Here is a 24,207-nt window from a genome sequence, read left to right as displayed (position 1 = left end):
ACCCCTGCTGTTTGCTAAGGTACCTGTTTCTGAACCACAAAATTGCTAGGAGGCCCAGAGATCCAGTCTCGGTGTGGAACCTTTAAAGTGCCCCTTAAGTCCCGCCGCCATCCTGTTACCTGGCAGCACTTGCTACTTGACTTACTGCTCTGCCCACTCTTCTTTCGCCTTGGCAACCTGGGCCCCCACCTGACCTTTCTTTTCCTGGACACCACTCAATTACCATAGAGAATGGACCGATTCAGAGTGGAGTTTTGTTCCCAAGGTAATCAGCCTTTCACTTCTGGCCCTAAGGTTTACCCCTCTCCCACACCCCAGTCATTTCTCGGATACCTTAAATTACACCCACGGCCGTCTCGGCCCAAGTTGGCTTTGCTCCTGCTTCTAAAAAGTTCCAGTTTCCACCAATGGGCGCAGAGCCGGATCCCTCCCTCCCTGTTCCGGCCCCTATTCTAGGTTGAGACCAGCTTCCAATCAATGCAGAGCCAAGTTCCGTCCCTGTATAACTGACTGCTGCTCGACCCAGCCTTCTTTGGCATTTGGTTCCCGCCACTCAACGCTCCCTTGCGTGTCCGGCAGCTGTCGTCCCCTCCTACCTCTGCTCCGTTCTAAATTCCTTAGGCTTGTCCCTTCCTTTCGTCTTTTCTAGCCAATCATAGAGTTACCCTCCCTGCCTACGCATTGCCCAGGCCCGACCCCCTCCCAGCTGGCTACTCCCACTTCTATACAAGTCCTGCTTCCGGGGACCAGCCTGGAGTGCAGCACCGCCCCGTTCGTGTTTTGGCAGCTGTCTAGGAGTCCCTCATCTGCCAATCAGAAAGCAGCGCTCACCTAACCCCTATCCGCAGAGGTTGCCTGTCTTCCATCAATCCCATATAGGCCAATCAAAGCGAGGCAGGCGCCTCCAGAACCTTGTCAACTGCTCAGGGTCTATCAGTCTTTCTTGAGCCAATCAGAGTGTAGCACGGGCGGGGCCGAGCACGCCCCCTTGGGATCCTGGCGGCCATCTGCGTTCCATCAGTTCCTCTTGAGCCAATCACGGCATAGCTCTATGGGGTATGGCCCGCCTCCCCAGCCCGGAGTCAAGCGGTCAATCCAGGGCGTTTGGCCAATCAGTGAGCAGCAGAATGTTCAGCTCCTCCTCTACGGGCCCACGTGAGCGGTGGGGAAACGCAGGGGTGGCTGCTAGGTGTTGCCGCTGCCGTCACCGCCGCCACTGCCGCCGCCACCGCCGCCACCGCCGCCTCCGCCGCCTCGGAGCCCGGGCCTGGGGGGCGGTGGGGCCGCGCATGGAGCCCCCGCCCCCCGGAGCTGCCAACACCACTGCTGCGCTACGCACAGGTGAGCCTTGGCCTGGAGGGTAGAGGGCCGGGTCAGTGACCCCACGTATCCTTCCCACCCTAGCGAGAGGGATGTGGCTTGGCCCGTGGCCTACTGGTGTTAGACTCCCCACCGCCACCACCGCAGCTGGTGGACCTGTCTGTAGCATTGCCCCCTCCCTATTGTACTGGATCTGACTGTGGCCTAACCCCCCTTCCTGTTTTACAGTGGATCAGTCTGCGTGCTTATATTTTTCCCCACCCTGCCTTATAGTGGACTCGTCCATGGTCTTGCCCCCACCCCCACTTATAGGGGACCAGTGTCTGGCATTGTCCAACTTCTTGACAGTAGGTCTGTCTTAGTGTATTTCTCCTATCCTCAACTTTCAGGGACCCTGTCTGTGGCCTTCTTTCTCCCACCCCACCTGTTCCTTATAGTGAATCAATCTGTAGCATTGTAAACCGCACCCCATACACCCCTCTTTAACAGTAAATTAACCTATGAATTTGTATTCTTCCCTCCTCCAATCCCCCAGTGTACCCGTTCATGGCTGTATCACACACACGCATATGCACACATCGTTTTACAGTAGATCAGTCTACATGTTTGTATTCACATCCCCCTAGCTTACCAGCCCATTGCCCTATCCTCCTTTTTTTGTAGACTGACACTCCAGTCCTTGGGCTTCTCTCTTCCTTTTAATAGTGAATCAGTTTAGTACTTTATCTCTCCCTGTTTTCAGTAGCCTTTCCATGGTCTTGTCCCCCTCTCCTTTTAATTAGTCTGTGTGATGGCTTTTCCCCCTCTCCACTGTTGTGCAGGAGTCGATGTGCTTTTCTGCCCCCCTTGGCCCAGTAAACAAAATGAACCTCTACACCACCACCATGACCACCCTGCCTTTGCAGTGAGCCTGTTCATTAGCCTTCCTGCAACTGGTGTCCTTGCATTTACACCGCCTCCCCTCCTGTGAGCCCAGTGCTTTGTGATCCCTCCTCCAGGGGGGTCGGCCTATGTACTTTTATTTCCCCCCTCCTTTCCTTGTGGTGGATCAATCATGGGCTTCCTTGACCTCCTCCCTCCTTCTTAATAGTGGATCAGCTCATGTGCTTGTTGAAACCAGGTCTTTTTTACTCTAGAACACACACCCTCATGCACACTGTTAACCATTAGGACATCCTGCCTCACTACAGTAAATGAATAATTAGAGATAGTGATAATGCTAATAGGACCTAACATTTATTGAGTACCTACTATGGACCAAGCAGAGTGTTTTATATTAATGAGCTCATTTAATCTTCACCACAACCCTACTAGATAGGTACTGAGGAAACGTCAGCATAGGGAGGTTAAATGCCTTACCCAAAGGAGACCCAGTAAGTACCAGATTAGGATGCCCCTCAAAACACGGGATAATTTTTGAGGCTCCCCTCTCTCACTTTATCCAATCCCATGTGAGGCCCCACTCCTTAAAAAACAAATTAGTTCCATCTCCAAGCTTTTTTTTTCTATTTCCTCTGCCTGCAGAGCTGTCTCCATTGCATACCTTGTCTCAGCACCCATCCACCCCCAATCTCAGAAGCTCTGTGTCCTTAGTGATTTAACCACTTTCTCTCTGCACTTGTTTCCTCATTTGTAAAATGGGGGGATCAGAGCTAGAATCCCCTCCAGTGTAAATAAAGAATACTTGTGAATTAATAAAGTAACCTCTCTGGCCTTACCTCCTACACCCCAACTCTGTTCCATTCACACTGACCTCCTCACTTGTCCTCAAACATACCAGATGCGAACCAGCCCCAGGGTCTTCACATTGGCCATTGTTTCTACCCAGAACACTCTATCCCCAATCTCTGCATGGTTCCTTTCGGGGCTCTGTTCAAACATCAACGCATCCCTGACCATCTGAACCTGCACACCTCGCAGGACTCGGGCCCCTTCTCTGCCATATTTGTCCCTTTGCCCTTTATCATTATTGGTTACACTGTATGAAGTTTATTGTGTTGTCTCTCCCCATTAGAATGGGAGTCTCATGAGGGCCTACAGTTTTTGTCTGCTTAGTCACTGGTAGGTCTCCAGCACCTAAAAATACACCTAGTATACAGTAGGTGCTCAATACAAGTTTATTGCATGAACGAGTGGGGGAAAATATAATTTCAGACAAATCAGGAATCAGGGTGGGGGGAGTGGATATGAAGCAGGCACACGAGAGCTAGTTAAGAGGCTAGTTAGTTGGGACTGTTCATTCAACAAACGCTGAGCACCTGCTGAGTACCAGGCACTCTTCTAGGTACTTGGGATGTGAGAGGCAACAAAATAAGCAGAAATTCCTGCCCTTGTGGAGCAGAGATTTGGTAAAAGTAGAGGAGACAGACTATATAAATAAGACAAATAAGTAAAATTAGATAGTATGTTAGATAAGAGCTAAGGAAGAAAAATGAAGTAGTGAAGGCAGGGATGGAATATTAAGTTGGTAGAAATGTTAAGTGCAGAGCACGCCTCCCTTAAAAGGTGACTCTTGAATTAAGGCCTGAAGGAGGTCAGGAAGGGAGCCATAATGTCTAGTGGAAGAGTATACTAGGCAGAAGGAGCAGCTGGTGCAAAGGCCCTGAGGTGGGATTGTGCCTGGCATGTTCAAGACACACGAAGGAGGCCAGTGTGGCTGGACCAGAGTGGAAGGAGGTATGGGAGGTGAGATCTGAGAGGTAACGGGAGCCCAGTGGTACAGCTCACAGTGATATACAAGGTTGGGGGAAAGGGGCTTGGGAAGGGAAAAGGATGAAACACGAGCTAATAGCTAATATTTCTTGAGTGTCTACCATGTGTCAGAAACACTTTGCTAAATCCTTTGTATCTATTGACATTTAATCCTTGCAAAAGCCTTTGAGGATAGGTGTGTTTTGAGGATATTTTACTTTGCGAGTGAACTATCCCCCATTTTCCAGATGCAGAAACAGACCCTAAGAGGTAGAGTAACTTGCTCAAGGTCACACAGCTAGAACAGGGCAGAGGAGTATGAGGCTGAAGGTCCAGAGAGAAGAACAGCTTTGCAAGGGCAGACAGGTTATTTGGCACATTGGATCACACAGAAGAATGAATTCTGCTTGGGAGATACTGGAACTTGATGATTGTGTGATAAAGGGTTCATCGGGTGCGGGAAGGGGGTAGAGCACTCCTGGCAGGGAGTATAGCACATACGTATCCTCAGAGGTGGGAACTGGATGAACTCAGGGTGCCCATGATGTAGTATGCCAAGCTTGTATCCATCTCAGAGCCTTTGTACATGCTGTTCCCTTCCCACAGATAGCATGGCAGGCTACCTCCCCTCCTTCAACTCTCTGCTCAAATGTCACTTCCTCAGGGAAGCCCTCCCTGCTCACCATGTGTAAAAGAGCATCCCTGTCACCCTCTACGATCTTACCCCTCTGTTCCTCTTCCTAAGAGCTGGTGTTGTAAGGTGGCTAGGATCACGCTTGGGTTTGAACCCTGGCTCTGTCAACTTCCAGCTGTGTGACTTTGGGCAAGGTACTTTACTTCTCTATGCTTCCATTTCCTCATCTGGAAAAAGGGAGGGTAATAACAATGTCCACCCCTTAGTGTTGGTTTGAAGATTAAATGAGTTAAATGACTAAAATGGTATGCAGCACATGGTAAGGGCTATATGACTTGTTCCTATTTTTAAAATTAACATTATTCACAGCATGCAAGTAGGTGTCTGACAGGCCTCTGAGACTGACCCTCTCCAAAATTGATCTCCTTATCTCCTGTCAAAATCTGCCCCCCCCCACGGTGAACCCATCTTAGTCGATGCCAGTTCCATCCTTCCAGGTGGTCAGGCCGCAAACCTAGAATCGCCCTTAACTCCTCTTTTACCCCTCATCTTATCTGTCAGCAAATCACATTCACTCTGTCTTCAGCTTTTACCCAGAACTCAGCCACTTCTCATCAGTTCCACTGCTATCACCACCATCCCTCACTTGGACTATTGCAGGACCCTCTTCAGCCCCTCGTCAGTTCTCTTCACAAGAGCCAGAGGGATCCTGTTAACATCCACGTCACAGCCTGTCACCCCTCTCCTCACAACCCTCTCATGGCTCCTGTCTCACTTAGCGTCAAAGTCCTTACAGGATCCCAAAAAGGCTCACTCCGTCTGGCCCCAATTGCCTCTCTGTTTTCATCTCCTCCTACTGTCCCCTTGCTCCCTCCTGTCCTGCCTCTTCCTTCAACCTGCCCGACGCCCTCCAGCCTCAGGACATTTCACCCTGGCTGTTTCCTCTGCCTGGATCACTGCTCCCCAGGTAGTCACAAACCTGACTTCTTCACTTCTTTTAGATCTCTGCTTAAATGTCACCTCCTCAGTGACCACTCTCCCCTAACTACCCTTTCAAAAAGAACTTCCTTGCTTCATTTTTTGCCATATTTCCATCACTATCTGACATTCTTTACTTGTTTATCTTGTTTATCTGTCTTCCCCACTAAAATGTCAATTCCACTAAAGCACCTGGCTCACAGTAGGCACTCAATAAATGAGATGAAAAGAGGTAAACACATTTGAGTAAGGCAGATTACTAGAACTCTTAGTAGGGGTCAAGTGGAAAATATGACAATAAACAAAACACAAAATCCTGTGTGCTATTGAACAAACTGTCAGATTTCACCTTAATCGATAAGTTTTGTTGCCACTGAAAGAGGAACTGCTAAAATTGCCTGTCTTCGCCACCAGGAGTCACACTGAACTCTTTGTGCCTCTGAAACAAGCAGGCCTTCGAAATAAACTCAATGAGGGCTCCAGTGACAGGACTCTAATCTGGACACTCCATGGCTTTGTGGCTTGTATAATTGCCTAAAATTGTGTCTGCTGAATGAACTTTAAGACAGCTCAGACATAAGAGGGTCATTCGGTATATTTAATTACAGATTAAAGAATCAGGCTATGAATAATAGAGGGAGATTCTTTGAAACCTGATTTGGAAGGTCTTTTTCTTAACCCAACAGTCCCAGGCAGTGGACAGTTGATTAATGAAAGCTCGTTCTGTAAGGAATAGGAAGCGTATGTTTATTTCCAGTTGGCACTCAGCAAAGAGAGCAATTATGGTGGGGGACAGGGAAGGTTCTATTCTCTGCGGGACACACTGAGGAGCAGTCAGTGTGAGGGGCAATTTAATCTAATGGTTTAAAAGTTTAGACAACTGTAATCCGACTGCCTGGGTCCAAATCTTGGCTCTGCCACCTAGAGCTGTGTGGCCTGTAGACGTCATTTAGACATTTTGTGCCTTGGCTTCCTCTGTAAATTAGCAATCTTAAGAGTACCTACTTCCCAGAGTTGTGATGAGGGAGAAATGAGTCAATACCTATAAAAATAGCAGTACAGGTCTGCATGCCCTTATCTGCATGCCTTTGGAGCCAGATGTGTTTCAAAATTTCAAATTTTTCAGATTTTTAGAAAGGTAACAAGGTGCACATACAAGAGGTTACATAACACTCTTTGTGGCTCCGTAATCAGCCACATTCAGATGTCTGCAGCAAAATGTATGAACGATAACACTAAGTAAGGATCAGTAAAGACCAGAAAGGGCCTTGTTTTGTTTCAAATCAGGTTTTGCTGCCAAAACGAGTTACAAAGAAGCCTTCTGTTCTTAGAGCGTTTGGGATTTTGTAATAGTGGGTAGGGAATTATGAGCAAATCAGAAACTAATATTTGTTTAGAGCTTATCATACCCCAGGCATAGTATATTTAATCTGTACAATGATCCTATACTAGGTGGTATTTGTTATTATTATTATTATTATTATTATTATTATTATTATTATCATCCCTATTTTACAGCTGAGAAATTTGAGGCACAAAGAGGTTAAAAACATGCCCAGAGATCACACCACTAATAAGTTGCAGAACCAGGATTCCAGCCCTGGCAGGCTGGCTATAGCACCTGGGTGATGGTCCGGTAGACCATATTGCCTGATTGGAACAATGTTTGGCACATATTAAGAACTTAATAAATAAATGGTAGTTATGGCTGTTATCAAGAACGAAAACATATAAGGATAGTAATAGGTCTGAGGAGTGTGGGTAGAGGGACAGAAGAGAGCAGGCATTCAGTTTCAGGAAAGCTTCATAAAGCCGAAGCCCCTGGGGCTTGGGCTTCAACGATGAGGAAGACTTCTAAGCAGAGGAAGGGAGCCCCACATGGAGTGAAAAGCCTTTGCTAGGGGCTGGCAGAAGGAACCTCTTGAAAACTTGATGTTTGACATGGTAGAAGATGCAAATGCAAGCGTTCAGGTGAGGGCCATTTTACAAACTTCTGTTTCTGCTGTAACAAATTATCACACATTTAGCTGCTTAAAACAACACAAATTTATGTTACAGCTCTGTTAGTCAGAAGTCCAGCACAGGTCTCGCTGGGCTGAAATCCAGGTGTCAGCAGGGCTGCATTACTTTCTGGATACTCCAGGGGAGGATCCGTTTCCTGCTCATTTGGGTTATTGACAGAATTCAGTTTCCCGAGGTTGTAGGATTGAGGTCCTTGTCTCCTTACTGGCTGTCAGCTGAGGGCCATCCCCAGCTTTATGAGGCCACCACATTCCTGGGCTCAGCCCCCTTTCATCTTCAAAGCCAGGAATGGCAGGTTGAGTCCCTCTCATGCTTTGAATCTCTCGTGCCTCTTCTGTCATCGCTGCGCTTCTGCCTCTTTCTTCTTTTATTAATAAGAGTTTATGTGATTAGATTGAGCTCACCCAAATAATCCAGAATAATCTCCCTATCTTAAGGTCTGTAACCTTATATTCATCTGCACATTTCCTTTTGACATGTAGCATGATCTACTCGCAGGTTCCAAAGATTAGAATGTGGACATCTTTGGGGAGACATTACTTTGTCTACTACAGTCTGCCCTCTGGCCCCCAAAGATTCACATTTGTCCCACATGCAAAATTCATTCACACTGTCCTAATGTCCCCCAGAAGTCTCATCCCATTCCAGGAGTCATCCAAAGCCAGGCTGAGGAACTTACAATTTAGTTTGAGGGTGTTTAGGGAATGATGACAGTGTTTGGGGGCAGAGACAGAAGCAAAATGGCAAGAAAAGAATCCTGCTGACTTCTGCCCCATCCTGTGTCCACAGCCTCTTGGCTCTGAGCCATCTGCCCTCCAGGTACCCCTGGGATGGCGTGAGCACTCCCCCAGCAATGGACCCCTCTGTGACGCTGTGGCAGTTTCTGCTGCAGCTGCTGAGAGAACAAGGCAACGGCCACATCATCTCCTGGACCTCACGGGATGGCGGTGAGTTCAAGTTGGTAGACGCCGAGGAGGTAGCCCGGCTGTGGGGGCTGCGCAAGAACAAGACCAACATGAATTACGACAAGCTCAGCCGGGCTTTGCGGTACTACTACGATAAGGTAAGGCCTCAGAGCAGGGCTAGAAACCCCAAAATTTGTATTTCATTCTCTTGTCTTAATCACTATAGCTGTAACTTTGAAACCAATATTAAACTTTACCAGTACTTACCCCATCCTCGGGTGCTCTCAGACCAATGTTGGACCACTGCCCCCCCTCCCCCCCGCAAACATTTTCTCTGAGTTATTTTCTTATTGCTTTGGCTAAAACCTTCCGTCATGCTGTCCCACCATGCCCCACACAACATTTCATTTTCTTTCTTTTGTCCTATAAGTAAAACTTTTGAAATTGCTGTTAATAATGACTCTTCCTCATCCTGTCCTCTGGAGCCCCTGGTCCAGTCCTAGACTCCACCAGTTATTTCATAATCTGCTCTTATTCCAGAATAAGAATTCTAGAAGATTTTTTTTTTATCCAAAAGATCCTTATTCCTGGAATCAAAACCTCCATGATAATATCATGCTAACCTTCCCTTATCTCATCCTCTGGAACCCTCAACGTTTTCATTAATTATTTTCTTTTCTCCTGTTATTCCTTTAGCTAAAATCTCCAAAACAGCATATAGTATCATACCAGCTCCACACCCCATCCTCTTGAGTTCTCAGAGCAACACTGGTCCACCCCAATATTTATATCAATTATTTTATAATCTTATTCCTATAGCTAAAATTTTAAATTTTCCTCATCTTATCCTCTCAGACTCTCAGACCAGCACTGGATTCCTCCCCTTCCAGTATTTATACCAGTTATTTAATTTTCTTATTTCTTTACCTGAAACTTCCAAAACAATATTAATGAATATCCCTTTTCATTCCTTTTCTGTGAACACAAGCCTGTGACATACCTGACCAGCGTTAAGATGTCCCCAGGGAAACCTCTGCCTCCCCCAGATGCCTGTTATCCCCCAGCACAGCCCTGGACCTATGCTGCACACCTTTAATCATGTAGAGCATGTATTCCATTTTCGGATTTTATTCCTTTAGCTCAAATCTCCAAAACAGTGGTAATAACAAGGCTGCCTCGCTGTGCTCTGAGACCCCAAGACCATCTCTGAGACCCTCCAGACCTATCCTGAAATACCTCAGACATGCTCTGTGACCCACCCAAGCCAGCCTTGAGGTTCTCCCCCAAATTTATACCAGTATTTTAATGTTCTTGTCTAGTTGCTTTCAGTTACTTCATTTTCAAATTGCCTTCGCTTAAACCTGCCCAGAAGAATTAACACGGCTCCTCACCCTGTCTTCCGTAGTGATTTTGCGTGTTCCATGTCTGTCAATAGCTCTAAATAATCCTCTCTATTAGTCATTTATCACCACATTCTTTTACATTAATTTAGTCTCTTCGAACATTTATATCAATTACTTCATTTTCCTGTCTTACTACATTAGCTAGACTCCAAAACTGTGTCCCGGCAACCACCCCCAAGGCCTGACCCCGTTAACCCAAGACACCCCTGGTTTTTGGAGCCACAAGGAAAGCCTGCTCCTGTACCTACTGCCCTAGGTGGGCCCCATCATTGAGAGGAGCCAATGGGTGTGTGTGTGGGGGGGTGTCTGAAGTGGGGAATCGATCGGAGAGGTGGACGTGAAGAGTGACAGAGGGAGACTTGGAGGGGGTTAGATTGGAGGGAGACAGAGAAAGGGGAGAAGAGCAGTAGACTAAAGGAAGAACTGTGGAGGGAAAAACAGAAAAGGGGAAGAAACGGGGGAAGAATCCAGAGAGAGGAATAGGGATGGGGAAGAAAGAGAGGGAGATGCTGAAGGAGGAAAAGTGAGGAGCCCAAAAATTGAGAAAGAGACGGGTGAGATGTGAAATGGGCTGAGAGGAGGAACACATGGGGGGGTAGACATGGAAGCAGGACAGTATCTATATAAAAAGATAGGAGAGAGGCATGGGGGAAGAAAGACACTAGGAGACCTACCCCTCCACCCCCACAGCCCCAATCCACAGCCTCCTTCCACCCTGGCCCTTTCTTCTAAGGCCCCGTATCCTGTCTCCTCCCTTCCCAGAACATCATCCGCAAAGTGAGTGGCCAGAAGTTCGTCTACAAGTTTGTGTCCTATCCTGAGGTTGCAGGGTGCTCCACTGAGGACTGCCCACCCCAGCCCGAGGTGTCTATCACTTCCTCTGTGGCAAACGTGGCCCCCGCTGCTGTACATGCCGTCCTTGGGGACACTGCCTCCGGGAAGCCAGGCACACTCAAGGGTGCAGGAATGGCAGCCCCAGGTGGTTTGGCACGCAGCAGCCGGAATGAGTATATGCGCTCAGGCCTCTATTCCACCTTCACCATCCAGTCCCTGCAGCCACAGCCACAGCCACCCCTGCATCCGCGGCCTGTTTCAGTGCTTCCCGGCACCACCCCGGCAGGAGTCACAGTGCCCCCGTCAGGGAGCAGGAGCACCAGTCCTAGCCCCTTGGAGGCCTGCCTGAAGGCTGAGGAGGCAGGCCTGCCTCTACAGGTAAGGGCTGGAATATGGAAATTCAATAAAAGGAGGGCTGTACGATTCCCAAATGAGGAGGGGTAGGACAAGGGCCATAAACGTCCACTTAAAGGAGACATGGGAGAAGGAGGGATACAGAAGTCCCCTTGGAGAAAGGGTTGGGGAGGCAAGCGGTGCAGGTACTAAGAAGGAAGATGCAGGGAACAGTAATTAGTAGTACGCCCAACTCGTAGTAGGTGCCCTGAACGTATGTGTCTGTATTTGCTTAATGCACTGGTTCTCTCACTTCACTCATCAGAATGGCCTGGAGGGCTCACAGGTTGCTGGAGCGCAACCCCCCCCCCCCAGTTTCTGATTGTGTGGGTCTAGGGATGGGCCCAAGAATTTGCAGTTTTAACTGGCTTCCAGATGAGCTGGATGCTGCGGTCTGTAAACCAATTTTTTTAGAACCACTGCTTTCATGACATGAGGGCATTATCCCCGAGAGTCCCGCCCCGCCCCTAGAGGAGAAGTTGCCCCAGAAGAAACCCAACTTCCTTGGCTAAGCCCCAGTCCTGTTGGAGCAGCTGCTTGGATGTGCAAGCAGTACCAAGCCCAGCTTTCCAAGGGAAGTCATTGGCTTCGCTACCCCAGCAATCCTTACACGCCCCTTCCTCTCCCAGGTCATCCTGACCCCGCCCGAGGCCCCGAACCCTAAGTCAGAAGAGCTGAATGTGGAGCCCGGGTTGGGCCGGCCACTGCCCCCAGAAGTGAAAGTGGAAGGGCCCAAGGAAGAGTTGGATGTGGCAGCCAGTGGGGAGGCAGGGTTTGTGCTAGAAGCCGCAAAGGCCGAGCCGGAAGACCCTCCCATGGAGGGCCTGCCGTCACGGCTGCCCACAGTTGTTATGGAAGGTGCAGCGCCAGTGGGCAGCCTCGGGGCTTCCACAGCTTCCAGCACGGAGGTCGCCCAGCCTCAGAAGGGCCGGAAGCCTCGGGACCTGGAGCTTCCACTCAGCCCTAGCCTGCTGGGTGGGCCAGGACCCGAACGTACTCCAGGATCGGGAACTGGCTCCAGTCTGCAGGCGCCAGGGCCAGCGCTAACTCCATCCCTGCTACCTACGCACACATTGGTGAGTGCCCAGGGAGGGGCGGGGCTGGCTCCCAGGAGGAATGGGACTGGCGCAGGGCTGGACAAGAGGCGTTAGACTGCAAGAGCCAATGTGGTTTTCTGAGTGAGCGGGAAGGTGCAGCCCACAACTGCGATTGGCTGCACTGAGCTGGAGGGATGGATTAATGAAGGGTGAGCAAGGCTAAGGCCGAGGAATCAGTGGTCAGAAGGAAGGGCAAGTCAGGAGTTTTGTGGGTGGGGACTAAAGGACCAAGAGGCCTTGTGTGGGAACTGTTTGTGGGTTGGGAGGCGGCATGAGGAAACTGAGCGGGGCTTTTTGGTCTGGGATTTGCTTAGTGGGCTGGGACGTAAGAGTTGGAGGTTGACCCTGAGATACCGGGATGACTGTGAAGTTTGGGTGGGGTCTTCTAGGTGGTCTTGCCCAATGAGGCTGGGGTGGGCTCTCAGGAGTTGGGAGGGGTTGTTGATATAAAGTTGGAGAGATGTCACGGGCACGGCCTTAGCAGTGAGTTATGGTCTAGGCCTGTGCCCTTTCGGGGAGTGACCTCAGAAGTCTGAGTTGGAAATCTGGTGGGACTGCAATCAAGCTCCTTCTGTTTTCCCACACCTGCCCTCTGCCCACTTGATCTCCAACCACCCCTTCCCTACAGACCCCGGTGCTGCTGACGCCCAGCTCGCTGCCTCCCAGCATTCACTTCTGGAGCACCCTGAGTCCCATTGCACCTCGTAGCCCTGCCAAGCTCTCCTTCCAGGTAGGATCCCCTCCCCCATGTCAGAGAGAGTGAGAGACACTAGCATGGCCCCCATCCATGACCTCTCCCTATTTCTGTCCCCAGTTTCCGTCCAGTGGCAGCGCCCAGGTGCACATCCCTTCCATCAGCGTGGATGGCCTCTCAACCCCCGTGGTGCTCTCCCCAGGGCCCCAGAAGCCATGACTACCACCACCACCCATTTCTGGGGTCACTCATGCCCTGAACTTCTTTCCAGCCAGCTGTCTCAAGGAGAAACAGTTCAGCTGACTGGTGCTCTGGTCATGGTTGGGTGGGGATTCTTGGGAAGAAGGATCTCTAAATAACTCTTCCACAGAAAACATACTTCTTTTTTCTTGGTCAGTCCCCCAGTGGCCGCCCTTACACGTCTCCTACCAAGGTGGTAGGGGCGGTTTATTTATTTATTTTTTGAAGGCCACTGGGAGGAGCCTGGCCCAACCCTGGGTGGTGAGGACATCTCCCCAGCTCCACATTTTTTCCCCAAGATAAGACAATTGGGGTCTGGCTTGAGAAGGACCTTTCTTTATTTATTTCTCAGCCTGCCCTTGGGGAGCTGAGGGAGCCCTGTCTCCATTTTGGGGTGTGGGTGGAAGAGCTAGCTTGTTGTAGTTTTTTATTCCTGATTATCCCCAAGGGTCCAGGAAGAATTTGTGCCGTTTAACGGTTTGGAAGTCTTGGCCAAGACAGACTCACATCCTTGGGAAAGGAATTCCCAACCCCCAGCCTTTCTCTCAGACAGCCTGTCCTTTGTCAACCACCTTTTTGGCCAGGGATGAATGTCCCTTTTGTTCTTCTCCCCCTGAGAAGCCATTCCTGTGTCTGCCAAAACTCCTGGGGTCCTGTCTCTTACCTCCCAATGGAGGGTTTTTTGCAGGGAGTGGTCCCCGTCTGGGGGGCCCCTCCAGCCAGTACTCCAGGTCTCCCTGTCCCCCACCCCTGCCATTTTGATAGTATAATCTATTTTTAAATGGGGCTTTTCAATAGGGGAGAGGGCGCATCTCTTCCTATATCTGAAATGGGGTGGGTGGGAAGGAAGGGATTTGGGGGGGGAATCTTCCTGCCACCCCCAAGTGTTTATTTTTGATACCAAACGTGTATTTTCAGCTCCCTCCCTCCCAGCCCCCCAATTTCCTGCGGGCGGGTACAAAGGACCCTTTAAGTGTCCCTGGAGTTGGGAGGGAGGAATGGGGGACATAAAGCCTGTCCTGTCTGATTTCCAGGCTGGAGAGGGTGGGTTCAAAGGACTCTTGGACTCACCTGTCAGCAACAGCCCAGCCCAGGCCTAGGGACCTGGAGGTTGGTGATTTGGGGGGACAGTGCTTCACCTGTCACCACTGTTTGTTTTACTTCCCCAAAAATGGATCTTTTTTTCTAAGTCCCAAAGAATGGGGAATTGTTCCTGTAAATATATATTTTTAAAGGTGATGCTGGAGGCTGGTAGCATTTTTTTTTCCTGAAGCCGTGGGGGCTAACTGAGTATGACAGGCATGACTGGGTGTGAAAGGTGGTGAGGGCGTGAGATTGACTGTGAGAGAGAAAGCATGATGGTGTGTGTCAGAAACAGTAGTAGAGACTGCAGATTGGTAACCAGGTATGAAAAAGAAACTGGAGAACTGTGTGTGTGTGTGTGTGTGTGTGTGTGTGTGTGTGTGTGAGATCATGTGAGATCATGTGAGAGAGGGGAAGTTGTAACCACAAACTTGACATTGTGTTTGTGAGAAATTGTGGTCGTGTGTCAGGAAATCACTGTACAAATAAAGGATGAAGGTGCTGTAAAATAAACTAGTGCTGCGTGTGAAGTAATGTTTACGAGAAGGTAGTGGGGACTGCAAACCAGTCACTGCTTGACAGGCTACTGGTGAGCAAGACAGACTGAGCGATCGAAACAAGGTGTGAGAGCCTGTGGGCATGAAAGTATGGTAGATAGAGCTTGTCAGGCACTGTGTGTTGGTGAGAAACTTCCCTGTACGTAAGCAGGTGACTCAGTGTTGGGAGATGAATTGTGTATGAAACTGTTCATCCAAGGCTGTCATATCAACTAAAGTCATGGGAGCACATGTGTGAGAAGTGAATTGTATGAGGAAAAAAATGTCTGTGAAGCCAAATTTGTGCCTGAGACACAAAATATGAGAACGCGTGATTGTGTGTATGAAAACTGTTCATGTGAGACTAGCAAAGTGTGTGAGAAACTGAGAAAAACATGGTGGTGCCTGGGAGAGTATGAGAGGCTGTAATTATGTGTGTGTATACCTGAGAGTAGCAGCAAACTGATTGACAGTTGCTACTCCGGACTAGCCCCACAGGTTCAGGGGCTGTGAAAGTGAGAGAAAATGATGGTGAGACTGAGTGACTGAAACGGTACACGAGCCCGCATAACGGAGTAAGAGATGATAAGTAACAACACAAAGTCAGCGCTGTGTAAGCAAATTGATGACTCAGCAGTATGTGAGAGTGTGTGGGTCTGCAAAACATTTCATAGGACTAACTCAGGCTATATGTTTGTGAAAAACTGAGACTATGAGACTGAGAGACCACGTGATCGGTGTGTGTGGGAAACTGGTGAGTCTGTAATTGTGTTTGTACACGATAAGCTGACTGTATGAGAAAAATGATGGTGTAAGATGGGCCGTGAGAGACTGCGTGTATAAAATGTATTGAGAGCTTAGTAGCAATTGTGAATTAGTGACCACAGATGTCAAACTGACTGAGGGAAAGCGATCATGCCACTGAATGGGTGACTGAGACAGGGTCTGAGCAACTGATCGTATGGGTCTGTGTAGAACTCTTTGCAAGAGACTTCAATAAAAGCCATAAATCAAGGACTGGTATGTTGGAAGCTGCTTGAGAAGAAATGTGAGACTGGGTGACTCAGACAGTGTCTGAGATACTGTGTGATTGTGTATGCGTGTGAAACTCTTACCTATATCTAATCAGACTGCGGGTATGTTAGTAATAAATGGGGACGTGAGTGTGAAGAGGTAGGAGAGGGTGATTTTGTGTGTGTGCAAGGAATTTCGTGAGAAGCTAGTGGTGGCTGTAAATCAGTGACTATTTGTGTATGTAACAAAATGATGGCCTGAGTGATTGAAACATAAAAAGGTGTGAATGTTTGTGTGCATATAAAAAACTGTTTGGTAAGAGTAAATATTGGTAATACTGGCCAAATGAGACAGGCTATAAGACATGATCCTGTGTGTGAATTCTTAGGAGAGAGTCATAAGACTGGGAATCAGTGACAGAGAAAATGACTCCTTGAGTGAGTGACTGAGAGAATGTCTGAGAGGCTGTGTGGTCAAGTATGTATATGAGCCTGTTCGTAAGAGACTACAGTAGTGGCTGTAAATCCAGAACTGTGTAACTATATTTTAAAAAGAGAGAAAATGATCAAGACCAAATGAGACTGCATGAGAGACCACGAATCAAACGTGCCAGGCCTACGAGAAAGCCCTTTTCTGTTTGTCCTCTTTCTCTGCATGTCCTTCCTCCTCAGGCCCTATGTTCCACTCCTCTTAGTTCTCCAAAACTGGTAATGCTGGACTTCCCCCGGGCTTGGCCTGCGTTCCCTTCTCATGAGCTCTGGTCCAGTCCTGGTACTTGAGACACTATTTATCTCCACCCCTATCATGCCCACCTTTTTACCTCCAACCCAGACAGACTCTTCCTCTTGGCCCTTCACAGAATCTCTAAAGTTTTTTTATTTCATTTATTTCTCCATTCAGCAGATGTTTATTGAGCCCTGCAGCCACAGCAGTTAACAAACCAGAGAAAAATCCCTGCCCTTGTGGAACTGGTATTTGAGTGAGGGCGACAAACAGATAAATATATCAAACAAGATGGCAGTGCAATAAGTACGTGAGACAAGACTCTCACTCTTTGTTTAAATAAGAAATCTGCACAGTCATTTTATTGCCCAAACATGTGGGAGAAGATGAAAGTGCGGACAATCCTTTTCCACAGGGAATCCTATGAGTATTTGTACAGTTTAGAAACAAAGAAGATATCAGTCGTAACATTATTACCAGGGCAACGGGTGATTAGATAAGGCAGCCAACCAGAAGTACAGGTTTCTTGAGTATGTTTTCACAGGATAACACAGCACTGTTGTCCAACGGCTTAGAATAACAAGACCTCTTTGTTCAAAGGAACACTTTCTGAGACAGGCTTTTGTTATCAGGAAACAATATATCTGAATGTCAACACACCTTATCGTCCATAAAACAAGATTAATATTCTTGAGAAAGTTCTGTTTTAATGTTAAACCTGACCCAATCAATTTCTTTTACTTTGTTTTAATTTGCAGAATGGTATTTCTCCTTCCGTGAATATAGGGGAAATGACATTGCCTTCCTACCTTTGTTAGACTCCTGATTGTTATTCTAAAAGTCTTGTTGTTAAAGCAGCTCTGGAGTTTCACTCATTAGGGCTTATAAAAAGATAGTAGGTCCATGGAGCTCAGTTTTACCTGCATGGAAAATGGGTTTTATTAATAGTAAAATGAGCATAGAATAGGTTTTCTCCATGAGACCTACAAAGGAAGAGAGGGGTCAGGGACTAGAATGATGGTTCTTAAAGTGTGGTCCCCAGACAAGCAGCATCACTGACCTGGGAACCTGTTCAAAATGCACATTTTTGAGCCCCACCCCAGACCCACAGAATCAGAAATCAGAAATCGGGGTGCGGCCCAGCAGTTTGGGATTTAACCAACGTTCCAGATGATTCTGATGCACAATAACGTTTGAGAGCCCCTGGGCTAGAGAGTGACGTAGTGCTATACAAAAAAGGTAGTTGGGCAGGCCTCTGTGAGAGAGGGGACGTTTGTTATCTATCTCCTTTTAGAGCGTAAGCCTTGAAGGCCAGGATTTGGGGCTGTCTTGTTCTCTGCTCCATCCAATGCTGAGAACAGCATCTGGCACCCGTAGGTGCTCAATAAATGTTGAATAAATGTATTTCACAAAAAGTGTGTACTACATGCCAGGCGCTGTGCTAAGGACTTCAAAAAATCTGAACTCAGATTCTTCGCAACAAACCCTATGATACAGGCTCAGAGATGTCACCTGCCCAAGTTACACTGATAGAACATGACCTGACCGGTGCCTTCCCAACTACCCCCTCCCCATGCACTGAAGATGTCCCCAGCAGGGCCCCTGGGCCTGGATATCCCCAGTTCACTCCCAAATCCTCCACACACTCACTTCCCCTTCTCACTTCCCTTGTGCTGCCCTCCCTTCCCCTTGCTGACACAGGGGACCTCCCTTTCAGGAAAGAGGGTGGGTTAAGTCAGGATAGAGGATGAAGCAATTACCTCTACGCCTTCTCCACCCCATGAGGATGGACATACTGAGCGTGCCACACTCATTTCACCCTGTTCAACGTCCCCATGAGGTTGACTCTGTCATGGTAGAGAGTATGAATTTTACAGGTGAAGAAACAACCTCAGAGAAGATCAAGTGACTTGCTTAAGGTCACACAGCTAGAAAGTTTGTCTTGCTCCAAACTCCTTGGCTCCATTTTCCCTCAGTAAGAATTTGTACAAAGAAGATTGATTGAGTGCTGAAAGGTTGCTAGGTGGGGCTTGGGGTGCTGGGGTTACAGTGATAAACACAGCAGGATCAAGAGTGAGACAGGAAGTAGGGAGGGGAGAGTAGAGGAGGTGGCTCATGGGCAGAAGTGACAAGGGAATGATGGGAGCTGAAGAGACCTGCCCAATGCTCTCCCCTCCCCCCTGCTACCCTTTGCCCTCCCAGTTCCTCCTGCCCCTGGTTCCTCTTTTATCACTGACTCCCAGAACAGGTCAGCTCATAAAGCCAGGCCACCTCTCTGGTGGGGCTGCAGGGACACTGCTCAATATGCCCGCCCCAGCGCAGGCCTCTTGGTTGCTGTTGCCACCGCTACTGCTGCTGCTCACCCTGCCATCCACAGGTGAGTAGGTGAGGGTCCAGCTGGCCCGCAGGGATGCTCAGGCCCACCATATCCTTGACCTGCCCTCCTCCCCTTCCCTGTTACAGGCTCAGACCCTGTACTCTGCTTTACCCAGTATGAGGAATCCTCGGGCAAGTGCAAGGGCCTCCTGGGGGGAGCTGTCCGTGTGGAAGACTGCTGTCTGAACAGTGCCTACGCCTTCCAGGAGCCAGGCAGCAAGCTCTGTCAGGCATGCAGGTTAGGGGGAGCCTGGGGTTAGGGGGAGGCAAGAAGGACTGTGTGGCAGCCCAGAACTGGACTCTTTGGAATTTCCAAGGGTGGCTCAAGGTCCCTGATCATGACCATAGCTCGGGGTTTCTCAGCCTCAGCTCTATTGACATTTAGGGCCAGAAAATTATTATTGAGAGGGCTGATCTGTGCATTGCAGGGTGTTTTGTGGAATCCCCAACTTCCCACTAGATGCCAGTAGTGACTCTCCGCACCAGTTGCAACAACCAAAATGTCTCTAGAAATTGCCAAATGTCCCCTGGGGTATAAAATCACCCCTGGTTGAGGACTACCATAGCTTACATGTATTGAGCATTTCCTGCATACTGGAAGCATTGTGGGTGGGGTGCAGCTCAAGTATTTCTGAAGGTGGCTCAAGTTCCCTAATTGTGATGACAGCTCATATTGACTGCTTACTGTATACAGATGCATTGTGGAGATGGGAGAGTTTGGGGAATTCTGAGGGCAGCTGCAGGCCTCTAATTATGATGACACATCGCATCCATTGAGCACTTTCGGCATACCAGATGCATTGCCGAGGTCGGGGACAGCTGGAGGATTTCTGAGGGTAGCTCTAGTCTCCTAATCATGATGCCAGCTTACATGTATTGAGCGTTTACTGTATGCCAGACATATTCCTAACTGCTTACTGTATATCACAGATACACCATGAGGCTGGGGAGCTTGGGCATCTTTCTGAAGGCGGCTCTGCCCCTCGTCATGTCATCAGTTCACATCTATTTAGCGTTATGCTGTGCAGATCTGGGGTATTTCTTACGGGGTCTCTGAGCTCATTGGGATGATGGCTCCTATTTATTAAGCACTTCCTGTTTGCATGATGGTGGCCTGACAGCAATTCTGGACCCCTAATCCAAGGACAGTGCACACCTGGCACTGTCCTTAGGGGTACTTCAAAGGGTAGCTCCAGGTCCCTAATCGTGAAGGTAAGTGATAAGTACTTACTGTGTTCTCACCTCTCCCCATTCAGTCCCCCAACATCCCTAATAGGCAGGTACCCTCATCAATCCATTCTGCACATACTTATCCGACACCCCCGCTTATGCCTGCCCATGCTCTGCAGTCCCATACACCATCCTGGCCAACTCGTGCTAGGGTGGGACATGTGCTCCTCTCTACAGGTCCCCACGATGGTCGCCATGGTCCCCATGGAACCCCTGCTCAGTGACCTGCACTGAGGGCTCCCAGCTGCGGCACCGGCGCTGCATAGGCTGGGGTGGGCAGTGCTCTGAGAAGGTGGACCCTGGGACCCTCGAGTGGCAGCTGCAGGCCTGTGAGATCCAGCCATGCTGTCCTGGTGAGGAGGCTCGGCAAGGCAGATGTGCACTGCCTGTTACCGACACTGGGAACAAGCAGGGCAGAGGCCCTGAGGGTGGGACTGTGCTTGATATTTGTGAAGCTCTAAGGAGGAGGCAGGCGGGGCTGGAGGAAAGTGGTGGGCAGTGAGGTCATAGGGGATCTTGATCCTCGTGGGCCACAGTGAGGACGTTGGCTTTTATTCTGAGTGATACGGGTTGTGGGCGGGGGATAAATGTGATTGGACTTGGCCTGTGACTTCCTCGCTGTCAAGAGGACAGAGTATGGTGAGGGGTGAAGCAGAAGGACCAGTGTGAAGGTTACTGCGACAGTCCAGATGAGCAATGATGGTAGAACAGTTGTGACAGAGGATGTGGGAATAGGATTAGCTAATGTGGGGCGTATGAGGAAGCAAGGATCACTGAATGACACCCCTACCTCTATCCTGTCCCCCTCTCTTCCACAGAGATAGGTGGCTGGTCTGACTGGGGGCCCTGGGAGCCTTGCTCTGTCACCTGCTCCAAAGGGACCCAGACCCGTCGTCGAGCATGTGATCACCCCACCCCCAAGTGTGGGGGCCACTGTCCAGGAGAAGCACAGGAATCAAAGGCCTGTGACACGCAGAAGGTCTGCCCCAGTGAGTGAGGGCAACCACAGGGCACTGATGCAGGTACCCAGGGTGGGTCTGCAGGTTACCGCAGGGAACTGCCAGGGTGAGAGGACTTCAGCACGCATGACCACACTTGGCTTCTCCCTCCCCCACCCCATCACAGCACATGGGGCCTGGGCTGCTTGGAGCCCCTGGGGCGCCTGCTCGGGCTCCTGCCACGGTGGACCCAGCGCACCTGTGGAGAAACGAAGCCGCACGTGTTCTGCACCTGAACCCTCCACAGATCCTCCTGGGAAGCCATGCCCAGGGCTAGCCTATGAGCAGAGAGGCTGCAGTGGCCTGCCACCCTGCCCAGGTACACAGGCATGAGGCCTCTGACACAGCTCTTGATTCGGGCACAGGTGCTCTGCCATTTCAGGGGATAGAGATCTTAGACCATGTGACTGTGGAGCTCTTTGTTTGGGGGTGGTCTGCCTTGGGGGTCTCAGGGCTGAGGGGGGAGACTGAGATGGCATTTCTCCTCACTCCTATCCCTCTCAACAGTGGCGGGGGGCTGGGGGCCGTGGGGCCCTGTGAGCCCCTGTCCTGTGACCTGCGGCCTGGGCCAGACTATGAAGCGACGGGCATGTGATCACCCTGTGCCCCAACATGGGGGTCCCTTCTGTGTCGGTGATGCCACTCAGGTCCACATCTGCAACACGGCTGTGCCCTGCCCTGGTCAGCACCTCATGATGTACCATTTCCATGCCTAAGCCTCCCCCCCCCCACCCCCACCCAGTTCCTGCTGCTAATACCTTGTTCCTGCCTCACATTCCTCCATTCCTGGCCCTGATGCCTTGGTTCCCCCTCTGATGGTTCCCCCTCTGATGCCCCATTCCCACATCTAATCACTCCCACTCCCTCCCCCACCCCTCATTCCTTGGTCCGAACCATGGTGCTGGCTCCCTTCTTTGGTGCAAGCCCCTGCTGCCCTGTCTCTGCAGTGAATGGAGAGTGGGGGCCGTGGGAGGAATGGAGCACCTGTGTCCGCCCAAAGATGAAGAATATCAGCTGCCAGCCGATCCCGGGCCAGCAGACACGCTTAAGGAGCTGCAAAGGCCGCAAGTTTAACGGACAGCGGTGTGCTGGGGAATATCAGGATATCCGGCACTGCTACAACATCCAGCAGTGCTTCTGTGCGTGCCTCCCAGACTGTGCTGTGGGGGTGGGCAGCCCATGAAGAGGCAGGAGGTTTCGGACTCTGATGTGAACCCCGTATCCCTATAGCTTCTCTCACCACCGCGAGACCACTAATTCTGACTCGGTACACCCCTCCTCTCATTGCAGTGAATGGCTTGTGGTCGCAGTGGAGTACCTGGGGGCTGTGCAAACCCCCGTGTGGACCCAACCCCGTCCGTACCCGCCAGCGCCTCTGCACGGCCCCATTCCCCAAGTTCCCGTGAGTGAGGGGGCAGAGCGTGCCGAGGAAGGGGTCATGATATTGCTATGGCAGCAGTCAGAGTGGGAGAGTTGGCTACCCGCAACCAGGGTTTCTAGCACTGAGCTTAAGGTACCTGATTCCCAGCTGAAGGAAGAGGGGAGAAACTGAAGAAGCTGAGCAAAAAGATAATGAGGGGAGAGTTAGCAGCCTCTGTGGCCCTCAGTCATTCATCCAGTTACTCAGCCATTCTCCCATTCACTCGGTTCTTCACGTGTCCATTTGTTCTGCTCTCTGTTACCCAAGTTTTGATTTGCTCCTGCAGTCACTCACTCACTCATGCTTCCATTCACTTATTCATTCCTTCAGTCACCCGTGCCTCCATGGGGGACTTGATGTCTCACTCAATGTCTTACTGCCCCCAAGCACTCTAAGGCTTTTCAGCAGCAGTTGCAACGCAGATCCCGTGGATCTCCCGAGGGATCCAGGTTGGCAGGGCCCTGACAGAGAGCATATGAGGAATGGTTGATATGTGGAAAAAGGACTGTCACCTCAACTGGGGTCTAGAATGCTGATCAGGCCTCCCCTGGCAGGAAGGGGTCAAGACTGTGTGAGCAGAGTCCTGGACACAGGTGATCAGCCGCCCTAAGTGATTCCTGGTGCCCAGGGTGGCCCAGGTGTTGGAGAGGGTTAAAACACCAACTCATCCCGTTCTTGCCTCATACATCAAGCTGCTAGATTAAGGGCCTGTTCCCATCTCATGGAAGACCTACCATCTGGAAAGTGGTCTCCAGTTGTGGAATTTAGAGTAGGTCCTGAAGATGAGTTAGGGGTGTTAAGTGGAGGCATGAAGGACTTGATAAAGAGAAGGAATGAATGGAGAAAGGGCTTATTGAGAAAATCCGAATCGGAGTGAATGGAGGAGTTGCCTATTGGGAGAAATAACCCAGGCAAAGACCATTCGAGACAAGGGACTGAGTCTTGATAAAGTGGGAGGAGAGATAGAGATTGCCGTGGGACAGGGATTTGGACCCAACAACAAGGCCTTGAATGCCAGGGTAAAACATTTAGTTTTGTTCCAGTGGGCAATGGCAAGAGATGTAAAGGGTTTTGGCTGTAAGAGAAGGTAGCTCATGTGACAATCAGCAGCATTTATTGAGCACTTACTGTGTACCAGATACCACTCTGAGCACTTTACCTGAATTAACTCATTTATCCTTGCTCAGCCCGATGAAGTGGGTTATTGTTACTATTATTCCCATTTTTCAGATGAGGGAAAGTGACACACAGGGAAGATAAAGAAATTGCCCAATATCTCACAGCTAAAAATAGTGTGGGGCACACAGTAGACACTCAGTAAGAGTTTGTTGAATGCGTTCTTGCCTTCCCTGAGCTTCTCCCCTCCATTCCCCCCCTACCACCTCAGGCCCACTGTTACCGCGGTCGAAGGTCAAAGTGAGAAGAGTGTGACCTTCTGGGGGAAACCATCGTCAGTATGCGACATGCTGCAGGGGCAGAAGGTGATGGTGGAAGAGAATCGGCCATGTCTACACGTGCCTGCCTGCAAAGACCCCGAGGATTAGAAGCTCTAACACCTCTCTTCCCTCTGACTCCCTGACCTCCCAGACCTCAATAAACCAGCCTCTTCCCCAAGA

The 24,207-nt window shown here is 49.8% G+C and overlaps 2 protein-coding genes across 2 annotated transcripts; both read left to right on the top strand.

Annotated features, from left to right (window-relative positions):
* Positions 1–87: 87 nt before the first annotated feature.
* ELK1 (ETS transcription factor ELK1) lies at positions 88–14,450 on the top strand. The gene is made up of 6 exons (XM_019716716.3): positions 88–1,341; positions 8,435–8,708; positions 10,716–11,165; positions 11,810–12,256; positions 12,906–13,007; positions 13,092–14,450. Exons 2-6 carry the CDS (start codon positions 8,499–8,501, stop codon positions 13,188–13,190), a joined length of 1,308 nt encoding a protein of 435 aa, XP_019572275.2. The 5' UTR covers positions 88–1,341; positions 8,435–8,498; the 3' UTR covers positions 13,191–14,450.
* A 149-nt stretch (positions 14,451–14,599) lies between these two features.
* On the top strand, positions 14,600–24,207 carry CFP (complement factor properdin). Its single transcript, XM_019716715.3, has 9 exons — positions 14,600–18,944; positions 19,031–19,181; positions 20,351–20,526; positions 20,992–21,162; positions 21,299–21,490; positions 21,679–21,852; positions 22,119–22,310; positions 22,462–22,573; positions 23,979–24,207. The coding sequence occupies exons 1-9, from the start codon at positions 18,683–18,685 to the stop codon at positions 24,133–24,135; spliced, it is 1,587 nt and encodes a 528-aa protein (XP_019572274.3). The 5' UTR covers positions 14,600–18,682; the 3' UTR covers positions 24,136–24,207.

Source organism: Rhinolophus sinicus, chromosome 18, assembly GCF_057876585.1.
Source record: "Rhinolophus sinicus isolate RSI-liver-muscle chromosome 18, RSI-T2T, whole genome shotgun sequence".
In the NCBI taxonomy this organism is placed as follows: domain Eukaryota; kingdom Metazoa; phylum Chordata; class Mammalia; order Chiroptera; family Rhinolophidae; genus Rhinolophus; species Rhinolophus sinicus.
Note: the sequence above shows the minus strand (reverse complement) of the source record. Positions and strands in the feature narration are given on the sequence as shown.